This window comes from Colobus angolensis, unplaced genomic scaffold, assembly GCF_000951035.1.
Source record: "Colobus angolensis palliatus isolate OR3802 unplaced genomic scaffold, Cang.pa_1.0 Scaffold99, whole genome shotgun sequence".
Taxonomy (NCBI): Eukaryota; Metazoa; Chordata; class Mammalia; order Primates; family Cercopithecidae; genus Colobus; species Colobus angolensis.
In genome coordinates this window covers 2381825-2393516 of record NW_012123931.1, presented here as the reverse complement: position 1 = coordinate 2393516, position 11692 = coordinate 2381825, and the positions used below count along the sequence as shown (strand labels likewise).

At 45.3% G+C, this 11692-nt stretch overlaps 1 protein-coding gene across 4 annotated transcripts in view; it reads right to left on the bottom strand.

Annotated features, from left to right (window-relative positions):
- The window catches only part of SNUPN (snurportin 1), a 29307-nt gene that overhangs the window by 13596 nt on the left and 4019 nt on the right, over positions 1-11692 (bottom strand). For all 4 annotated transcript variants that reach the window (XM_011932862.1, XM_011932860.1, XM_011932861.1 and 1 more), the window contains exons 2-3: positions 10440-10602; positions 6355-6499 (exon numbers count right to left, since the gene is read on the bottom strand). In XM_011932862.1, coding sequence (XP_011788252.1) covers positions 6355-6499; positions 10440-10597 — 303 coding nt within the window. In that variant the 5' untranslated portion in view covers positions 10598-10602. The remainder of the gene's footprint in view (positions 1-6354; positions 6500-10439; positions 10603-11692) is intronic.

The window sequence follows — 11692 nt, the reverse complement described above, 5'->3', positions numbered from 1 at the left end:
AGCTGACAGGATGATGGGGGCCACTGACTGTGAATTTCGGCTTCTCTCCTCCATCTCCACCTGTACCCACACCATGCTTACTGCCTCACCTCCCAGGTCAGGGTTATGAACGCTCTTCCTTTCCTTACTTTGTCCATCTCCTCCTATCATCATTACTATTATGTTCCATGGTCACAACTCAGAGATGAATAAGATCCCTGACCTTGAGATGCTCTTCGACTAGACCAGCATTTCCCAAACTGATGCCCCAAATACGGTACTAAAGGATGTTAGGAAATCTGCCTTAAAAAACAAAACACCACCAAACCAAACCAACAAAAACAGTGATGTGGTAAAATTAATTTGGGAAGACAAACTCTTCCACTCAGTCTCTTCCATCTGTAAAGACTTTGTCCCACGGGCCGGGCGCGGTGGCTCACACCTGTAGGCCCAGAACTTTGGGAGGCCAAGGCAGGCAAATCATGAGGTCAAGAGATCGAGACCATTCTGGCCAACACAGTGAAACCCCGTCTCTACCAAAAATACAAAAATTAGCTGGGTGTGCTGGCGGGCACCTGTAATTCTAGCTACTCAGGTGGCTGAGGCAGGAGAATAGTTTGAACTCAGGAGGCGGAGGTTGCAGTGAGCCAAGTTCATGCCACTGCACTCCAGCCTGGCAACAGAGCGAGACTTCATCTCAAAAGGAAAAAAAAAAAGACTTTGTCCCATCAATTAATCCCTCCCATTGAATCTTTCATTTCTCCTTCCCTTTAGACACTCACTCCCAGTCTTAAAAAAAAAAACTTTTTGTGGCCGGGCGCAGTGGCTCACGCCTATAATCCCAGAACTTTGAGAGGCCAAGGAGGGCAGATCACGAGGCCAAGAGATCAAGACCATCCTGGCCAACAGGGTGAAACCCCATCTCTACTGAAAATACAAAAATTAGCTGGGCATGGTGGCGTGCACCTGTAGTCCCAGCTACTCAGGAGGTTGAGGCAAGAGAATCACTTGAAGCTGGGAGATGGAGGTTGCAGTTAGCCGAGATTGCACCACTGCACTACAGCCTAGCAACAGAGCGAGACTCCGTCTCAAAAAAAAACTTTTTGTCACTCAGCATTTCTGCTGAGCTACTCCACTTTCTCCTAGTTTAAAACTACTTAATACTGCTTGATGCTGCCTTCCTGCTCACTCTGACAGTCACAGTCCAGATTTGCTACCCCACAGTCCTACTGAAGGCCCTCAGTGACCTCTTCCCATACCTCTTCCTTTTTTTTTTTTTTGAATTGGAGTCTCACTCTGTCGCCCAAAGCTGGAGTGCTGTGGCACAATCTCAGTTCACTGCAACCTCCACCTCCCGGGTTCAAGCGATCCTCCCATCTCAGCCTTCCTAGTAGCCGGGACTACAGGCACACACCACTATGCCTGGCTCATTTTTGTATTTTTAGTAGAGACAGGGTTTCACCATTTTGGCCAGGCTGGTCTTGAACTCCCGACCTCAGGTGATCCACCCACCTCGGCCTCCCAAAGTGCTGGCATTACAAGTATGAGCCACAGAGCCTGGCCTCCCATACCTCTTCCTTATCCTTCCCACTCTACTCCTTGCCCTGTGTAATGCTACCAGCCACATCTCTCTTCTTCACACACGTTCTCTTGGCCCCATGACATAGCACTACTCTGTTTTTCCCTCTAAACATTCCTCCACACACTCCCCCAAAATATGTAATCTTCAGGGGGCTGTTTTAGGTCCCCCTTTTCTCTTAGATGCTGTTCCCATTGGGGTGGATCTAATCTATTTCTATAGCTTCACTTGTTACTTCTAAGAGGATGCCTCCTAATGCTCCTTCATCTCCAGACTTCTTTCCTCCACACCCACCTATATTGCCAGATGTCTGTTTGGTATCTCTTTCTCTGTTTGTCTCCTCTGCACCTAAAACTCAGTATATCCAAAATGGAATTAACTACCTTCTGTTGCCTAGGTACTTCCCACCCCTGAAACACCTACCCTTCCCTTCTGTATCTCATAACCTTGTTAATGGCATCACCACTCTGTTATTGAATCTTAGATTTTAAGCATAATCTAGACAAATTAGACTACATCAAAATTTAAAAATTCTGTGCTGCCAACAATATCACCAAGAAGACAAAAAGACAACCCACATAATGAAAGAAAATATGTGCAAATCATGTATCTGATAAGGAACTTGTATCTAGAATATATTAAAAACTCTTATAGTTCAATAATAAAAAGATAAATACTCAATTAAAAAATGAGGCAGGCAGATCACGAGGTCAGGAGATCAAGACCATCCTGGCTAACACCACGAAACCCCGTCTCTACTGAAAATACAAAAAAAAATTAGCCAGGCGTGGTGGCGGGTGCCTGTAGTCCCAGCTACTCGGGAGGCTGAGGCAGGTGAATGGCGTGAACCTGGGAGGCAGAGCTTGCAGTGAGTCGAGATCACGCCACTGCATCCAGCCTGGGCAACAGAGCGAGACTCTGTCTTAAAAAAAAGAAAGGCAAAGGGCAAAGGATTTGAATAGACATTTCTCCAAAGAAGATATACAAATAACCAACACGCACAAGAAAACATGTTTAACATCAGGCCGGCGCAGTGGCTCACGCCTGTAATCCCAGCACTTTGGGAGGCTGAGGCGGGCAGATCACAAGGTTGGGAGTTCAAGACCAGCCTGGACAATATGGTGAAACCCCATCTCTACTAAAAATACAAAACTTAGCCGGATGTGGTGGCAGAGGACTGTAGTCCCAGCTATTTGGGAGGCTGACGCAGGAGAATCACTTGAACCCAGGAGGCAGAGGCTGCAGTGAGCTGAGATCATGCCATTGCACTCCAGCCTGGGCGAGAGAGCAAGACTCCATCTCAAAAAAAAAAAAAAGATGTTTAACACCATTAGTCACTAGGGAAATACAAATCAAAACCACAAGACACCACTTCACACCCACTAAGATGGCTATATTTAAAAGGATGGACAATAACAAGTGTTGGCAAAGCTGTGGAGAAATTGGAATACTTACATGTTGCTGGTGGGAATGTAAAGTAGTGGAGTCACTTTAGAGAACAGTGTAGCACTACCTCAAAAGGTTAAGCAGAGTTATCATATATAGACCCAGGAATTCCACTTCCAGATATATACACAAGAGAAATGAAAACATATGCTCACACAAAAACTTGTAGTGCATGAATGTTAATAATGGCATTATTTGGCCAGGTGCAGTAGCTCACACCTGTAATCCCAGCGCTTTGGGAGGCCAAGGTGGGTGGATCAGCTCAGGTCACAAGTTTGAGACCAGCCTGGTCAACATGGTGAAACCCCCGTCTCTACTAAAAATATAAAAAGTAGCTGGGTGTGATGGCGCACACCTGTAGTCCCAGCTACTAGGGAGGCTGAGGCAAGAGGATCACTTGAACTCAGGACATGGAGGCTGCAGTGAGCCAAGAACATGCCACTGTACTCCAGCCTGGATGACAGAGTGAGACTCCACCTCAAAAAAAAAATAAATAAAATTAATTTAAAAATCAAATAAAAATGGCATTATTCATAACAGCCAAAAAGTGGGAGCATCTCAAATAGCCATAAACTGAAGAATGAATAAACTAAATGTAGTCTATCCATACAGTGGAATATTATTTGGTAATAAAAAAGAGTGAAGTACTGATACATGGTACAACATGATGAATCTTGGAAACCTTATGCTAAGTAAAAGAAGCCAGTAACAGAAGTCCACATATTATATGATTCCCTTTCTATGAAATGTCCAGAATAGGAACAGAAAGTAGATTAGTGATTAGGGGCTACAGGGAAGAATGGAAAGTGACACTAATTAGTATGGGGGTTTCTTTTGGGGATAAGGAAAATGTTCTAGAATTAAATAGTGGTGATGGTTGCACAGTCTTGTGACTACACTAGGGCACTGAGTCAGGTTTATTCTAGTGATCTGCTGCTTCATGGCCTGAACCTCACCCTGGCCAACTGACTGGTCTGGGGTGGCTGGGCAGGCTCACTTTATTCAAAAACATTAAACTACACAATAAAAATAGGCAAATTGTATGGTATATGAATTATATCTCAATATAACTGTTTAAAAAATAGTCGTAGCAGCTAATACTTGTGGGGCACTTACGGGCTCTGGGGTAGGTATTTAAGGCACATTAGCATTATTTCATTTAATCCTCCTACCAACCCTGTGAGATAAGTACTATTACTATCCTCTGTTTTACAGATAAGAAACCAAAGACTTAGAGTGGTTAAAATATCTTGCTTAAAGTCAACACAGAGCCTAGCTTTGAGATCAGATCTATGTGACCTCAAAGCTTACATCCTTGACCACTTCTTATACTGCCTCTCATATCCAGTCCACTGCTAAGTTCTTCCATTCTATCTGGCAACATTTATTTTTTATTTATTTTATTTATTTTTTATAGAGATGGGATCTTCATATGCTGCCCAGGCTGGTCTCAAACTCCTGGCCTCAAGCAATCCTCCTGCTTTGGCCTCCTAAAGTGCTGGGATTACAAGTGTGAGCCACTATACCTGGCCTCCCTGCATATATATATATATATATTTTGTTTGTTTGTTTGTTTGTTTGTTTTGAGATGGACTCTAGCTTTGTCACCCAGGCTGGAGTATAGTGGCATGATCTCGGCTCACTGCAGCCTCCACTTTCCAGGTTCAAGTGATTTTCTGCCTCAGCCTCCTGAGTAGCTGGGATTACAGGCACCCACCACACTTGGCTAATTTTTGTATTTTTAATAGATGGGGTTTCACCACGTTGGCCGGGCTGGTCTCAAACTCCTGGTCTTAGCCTCCCAAAGTGCTGGGATTACAGGCATGAGCCACTGTGCCCGGCCCCTACACATATTTTTGAGGCCTGTTACATCTCTTCTGCCATACTCCTTCCCCTAACTCTATGCCACTCCACCCTAACCGGACTGCAAACTGCTCCTGGGCACACCATATACTCCTTTCCCGCTTCTGGGCCTCGTGCTCAGCCTGTTTGTTCCCACTGCCTGGAATGCCCTAAAATGCACTGCACTTCTATCTATTAATGTCCTACTTACCCTTCAAGGCTGCCTCTTCCTTCATTAACCCTTCTCTGATTTCACGCTCCCTCCTTCCTCCCTGGTTGGAAGGAATCTCACTTTTTTTTTTCAGATGGAGTCTTGCTGTGTCGCCCAGGCTAGAGTGCAGTGGCGTGATCTTGGCTCACTGCAAGCTCTGCCTCCCAGGTTCAAGTGATTTTCTGCCTCAGCCTCCCAAGTAGCTGGGACTACAGGCACCTGCCACCACGCCCGGCTACTTTTTTTTTACTCGGGAGGCTGAGGAAGGAGAACTGCTTGAATCCAGGAGGCAGAGGCTGCAGTGAGCCAAGATTGCACCACTGCACTCCAGCCTGGGCAACAAGAGTGAAACTCCATCTCAAAAAAAAAAAAAAAAGAGATGGGGGGTCTCACTATGTTAGCCAGGTTGGTCTTGAACTCCTGGCTTCAAATAATCCTCCCACCTTGGCCTCCCAAAGTGTTGAGATTACAGGTATGAGCCACCACACTCAGGCCCAGGAACCATATTCTAAAGACAGGGGAGGATTCTGAGATGACAAGATACTTGGGTTCTAGACGCAAGTATATGATAGCAGGGTAGACCTCTCTCCCAACTTGGACCCATACCCTGCTTCCTGAAATACCTGAGCTGCCTGGAACACAAGAACAGTCTCTCTCCACGCTTCTTTCCCTATGGTACCACAGCCATGTTGGCTTCCTCTCTGGATCTAAAAGGGCACTGAGTCAGGTTTATTATAGTGATCTGCTGTTTCATGGCCTGAACCTCACCTTGGCCAACTGGCTGGTCTGGGGTGGCTGGGCAGGCTCGCTTTATTCAAGAGCAGCTGTACTTCCCACCTGAGTGTGAAATTTCAAAACTGGCCTCATAGTACACTGCCTGGGAAAGATTCTACCACCCAGAGAAGTGGAAGGAGTCAGTGGTAGTCTGGGCAGGCCCAATCCAGAACAGTTGTGCAGTGACAACTAAAAAAAATGACAAGGATAAGGAGTCTGTTACTATATCAATAGATCAGGGACTTTCTGCAGTGGGCCGGCAGTCTTTGGTAACAGCATAGGCTAATAGTTCCCAAACCCCACCACCCACAGACTCCATCAGTGATTCCTAGTCCATAGCACAGTAAGCCATCTCTTCTTATCATCCCATATGCTCTATGTACATTGGCATGTTCTTTGCAGTTCCTATTCCTTTTCCCTGCCTCATTCTCCTCTCTTTATGACAGCATTTATTTCAGTGGGCTTTGACTGCATAGTAAAGGGAGTGAGATTAGTTGGGTCTAATCTTCTCTGGACCACCTACTTGATTAGCATAGCGTTTTGGTAACTTCTTGACAGTGTCAATGTCCATTTCTTCATCATCTTTCTTATCTTCTTCCTCACTCTCCATCCCTGTCCAGTCATCTTCAGCCAGTCTTCTGGCATGGTTCACATAATCCAGCCGCTTGCTGGAAGGAAAAAAAAGGCATAAGGACAGATCTTTTTTTTTTTTTAGACAGGGTCTCACTCTGTTGCCCAGGCTGAAATGGTGCAATCTCAGCTCACTGCAGCCTCGACCTCCTGGGCTCAAGTGATCTTCCCACCTCAGCTTCCGGAGTAGGTGGGACTATAGGCAAACACCACCACCCCTGGCTAATTTTTGTATTTTTTGTAGAGATGGGGTTTCACCATGTTGCCCAGACTGGTCTCAAACTCCTGGCTTCAAGTGATCCGCCTACCTCAGCCTCCCAAAGTGCTGGGATTATTAGGCACGAGCCACCACGTCTGGCCAGGGCAGGTCTTTATGTCTTCTAGGAAGATGCCCTATAATGCGACACATTTAATTCGAAAGCTCCAAATTCAGGAGTAGCTTGGGGATTCTGGTGGAAGTAAGAAATGATGGAATCTCCTTTGCAAGGCTAAACCAGTGACTGCCCCCTCAAAATCTTAAATAGGGAAACCCCCTCTGAATACACTCAGTCTTCCTCAGAGTTTCCTAAGAATGCAAAATAAAATATCTAAAGAAATTTCCAAGGTTCACTAGCTGGAAAGGCTAATTTCACCCCTACCCCATCCCACCCCAGATGAAAGCTGATACCTTCCCGCCTAGCAGATAGCTCATCCAAAGACCCCAGGGATGGAAGAGAAGAGCCACTGAGATGTAGTGAGAAGTCTAAAGCAAGGACAGCTTCTGGAGATTTCTGCTTTATATACCTTTTTTGTTTTTGAAGAGAATTTTTTCTTTTGTAGGGACTGTAGGTGTATGCCACTGTGCCCAGCTTATACAGCTTTCTCAGAAGCCTGGTCTTTCTCCAGCTCCTGTCTAACTTTCAAAAAAGGCCACTTAGTTTACAATTTAATATATTTTATTTATTTGTTTCCCTTTATCATTATCTTGTTTTAAAACAACACATGCTAGAAAGTTTGGGAAACTGAATAGAAAAAAAAAGAACCTTTTGGAACCTAACTGTTTCAAAGTGATTTGGAAATACCACATAACCTCCCACACTTGATTTCTTCAATGCCAAAGCAGGAATTCCACCACTGAGGCAGTGAAACCAACACAGCTGGTTTCTCTTAAACACATACATGTTCATGCTCACTACAAAAAGGCGCACACCAGAGAGAACATATAAAAGCACAATGGTCTTTTATCTTGAGAATAAAAGAGCTGGTATATTTGCACATGTGTGAAAGAAAGTCTGCCTGTGGTTATTTTCTGAGCATTGTTTGTAATCACAAAAGAAGAAAACTGCCCAGACGCCCATCAGGAGGGACTGGCTAGATGGCATTATGAAGTATCCATTCCATGGAATACCTGACACCATGAAAAAGGAATGATGTAGTACTTTATGAACTGATATAGAATTTCTCCCCCAAAACACCACTAAATAAATGTGCAGAACAGTATATAGTATACTGCTACTTGTGTTTTTAAAAAAAAAAAAAGGCCAGGCGCAGTGGCTCCTGCCTGTAATCCCAGCCCTTTGGGAGGGTGAATTGGTCAGACTACTTGAGCTTAGGAGTTCAAAATCAGCTTGGGCAACCTAGTGAAATCCTGTCTCTACCAAAAATACAAAAATTAGCTGGGTGTGGTGGCCTGTGCCAGTGGTCCCAGCTACTTGGGAGGCTGAGGTTGCAGTGAGCCAAGATCATGCCACAGTACTCAGCCTGGGTGAGAGTTTAAAAAAAAAAAAAAAGGCCAGGTGCTGTGGCTCAAGCCTGTAATCCCAGCACTTTGGGAGGTCAAGACGGGCGGATCACGAGGTCAGGAGATCGAGACTATCCTGGCTAACACGGTTAAACCCCATCTCTATTAAAAAATACAAAAAAACTAGACGGGTGAGGTGGCGGGCGCCTGTAGTCCCAGCTACTTGGAGGCTGAGGCAGTAGAATGGTGTAAACCTGGGAGGCGGAGCTTGCAGTGAGCTGAGATCTGGCCACTGCACTCCAGCCTGGGTGACAGAGGGCCCCTCCGTCTCAAAAAAAAAAAAAAAAGCTTTTATACATATACTACCACACACACTTGCTCATACATACATAGAATATCTTCAGAACGGCCGGGTGTAGTGGCTCACATCTGAAATCCCAGCACTTTGGGAGGTCAAGGTGGGAGGATCAGTTGAGCCTAGGAGTTTTCAAGATCAGCCTGAGCAACAGAGGGAGACCCTGTCCCTACAAAATATTAAAAAATTAGCCAGGTGCTATGGAGTGTGCCTGTAGTCCCACCTACTTCAGAGGCCAAGCTGGGAGGATCACTTGAGCCTGGGAGGTTGAGGCTGCAGTGAGCCAGGATCTGCACACTCCAGCCTGAACAACGGAGTGACACCCTATCTAATATATATATATATATATATATATTTGGAAGGATACACAAGAAACTAATAATACAGGAGAGGAACTGGATAGCTATGGGACAGAAATGGGAAGAAAACTTCACCATATACTCTTCAATTTATTTTTTTGAGAGAGAGTCTAGCTCTGTTGCCCAGGCCAGAGTGCAGTGGTGCGATCTTGGCTCACTGCAACCTCCACCTCCCGGGTTCAAGTGATTCTCCTGTCTCAGCCTCCCAAGTAGCTGGGACTATAGGCGTGCACCACCATGTCGGGCTAATTTTTGTATTTTTAGTAGAGACAGTTTTTTGCCATGTTGGTCAGGCTGGTCTCGAACTCCTGACCTCAGGTGATCCACCCGCCTCGGCCACCCAAAGTGCTGAGATTACAGGCGTCAGCCACCGTACCTGGCCTCTTCTGTATATTTTAAATTTTCAATCATATAAATGTATTACCTATTCAAAGATAACTACATTTTTAAAAATGGGGAGAGGAATGATCTGGAAATGTATTCTGCAAGCCACCCAGAGCCACAGGGAACCAACCATCTCTGCCAAACACAACCAGTGATGCAACACTGGGCAAAATGCAGACTGTATGGAAACTATGCAGCTGTTAGTAGTTTCTTCTGATCCCTAATTCCTTAATTTATGACCCAGAAGAGGCCCATGCTGCACTGAGAATATAAGGATCAGCCCCACCTTCAGAGCAGCTCAGCCTCAAACACTCTTATCCTGCCCTATTTCCCTGTTTGCCCATCTTGGCACTTAGAATTAAGTGTATGGAAGACATTTCCTCAGATTCCCTTAGGCATTATTTGTCTTGAACTCCCAAGAGTGCCACAGAAACATTTGGGCTGAAGGCAGATGGGAAGACCACACCAATACCAGCATTCAGAGTACAGAAGCCAAACACAAGCATCCCAGGAAATGTGGGGAGTGAAAGTCTGGGCGTGGCTTTCACAAGTTCCTAAACCACAGAGCTCAGTACAGCTGCCAGGAAAAAAAAGAAAAACTTAACCAAATAATTGAGCTTTTGGTTTAAAAGTTTGGTCTCTCCCTACTTCCTCATCTTCTCCTAAGCTCTAGGTATAAAAGAAACCTATTGGCCGGGCACGGTGGCTCACGCCTGTAATCCTAGCACTTTGGGAGGCCGAGACGGGCGGATCACGAGGTCAGGAGATGGACACCATCCTGGCTAAACCCCTTCTCTACTAAAAAATACAAAAAATTAGCTGGGCATGGTGGCGGGCGCCTGCAGTCCCAGCTACTCGGGAGGCTGAGGCAGGAGAATGGCGTGAACTGGGAGGCAGAGCTTGCCATGAGAGGAGATGGCGCAACTGCACTCCAGCCTGGGCGACAGAGCGAGACTCCGTCTCAAAAAGAAAAAATAAAAAAAGAAACCTACTTCGGCCAGGATTTACCCCTCCGAATCCCAATCTGTGGGCAAGAAGATCAGCCAGCCAACAAAAGGTCTACTTTGAAGGGGGCCTCTGTAGAGACAAGCCTAGAGCCTTCGGAATGGTTCACAGCTCCTAGCCCAGAGAAAGAAGCCAAGGAGTTAAAGCTTCCTTACGATTTCTGCAGTTCCAGTAACCGCCGGCGGCGCTCACTCTGTTCCAAGGAACTGTACTTGGACTTGTACTGGGATAGGCGGGGGTGTGGGGCAGCTGTGCTGTTCAGATCTTGAGACACAGAAAAGCTACTAGCCAGGGCTTGACTCAACTCTTCCATCTTCCCTACAAAGAAAAACGTAAGAAAATGGTTCATTCATTTCATATCATCTCCTGTATACAGGCAGTTATGCAGTTATGACATAATATGATGGCCACATTCCTGAAAAAACATTAACTTAATGCAAAATCACAATTGTTTCCATGAGAAAAAAGGAAGTTAAAGGGTAAATGAGTCATATATTAGCAATAGATTATTTTCCTACAGATATTTCCTTTTTTTCTTTTTTTTGAGACAGTGTCCTATCACTCAGGCTGGAGTGTAGTGGTGCAAGCACAGCTCACTGTTGCCTCAATCTACTGGGTGAAGTGGTCCTCCTACCTCAGCTTCCCCAGTAACTGGGACCACAGGTGTATACCACCACACCCAGCCAATTTTAAAATTTATTGGTACAGACAGGATCTCCCTATATTGCCTAGGCTAGTCTTGAACTCTTGGGCTCAAGCAATCTTCCCTCTTCAGCCTCTCAAAGTGCTGGGATTATAGGTGTGAGTCACTGCACCCCACCTTTTCTGAGCAGTTCCTCTATAGTTTCCTGAATAGCCACTACTCATTAACCAGTGTAACTCTCTATGCAGTTTATTCAATTGTTTAATTGAATTAATTTCAATTAATTCAATTAATTACTTTATTCAATTATAAATTGAATTAATTTATTTAATTCTCAACTAAGTGTCAACTCATATTATGAAAATTTAGTTCCAGAGGAAACACTGGTTCTAGGATCCCTGGAGGAAGACAAAAGGAGTCAAAAACCCCAAACTTGCTGGGTGCAGTGGCTCACGCCTATAATCCCAACACTTTTGGAGGCTGAGGTGGGTGGATCACGAGGTCAGGAGTTTAAACCAGCCTGACCAACATGGTGAAACCCCATCTCTACTAAAAATACAAAAATTAGCTGGACGTGGTGGTAGGCACCTGTAATCCCAGCTACTCGGGAGGCTGAGGCAGGAGAATCACTTGAACCTGGGAGGCAGAGGTTTCAGTGAGCCGAGATCGTGCCACTGCACTCCAGCCTGGGCGACAGAGCGAGACTTCAAAAGAAAAAAGAAACTCTAGCCAGGCATGGTGGCTCATGCCTGTAATCCCAGCACT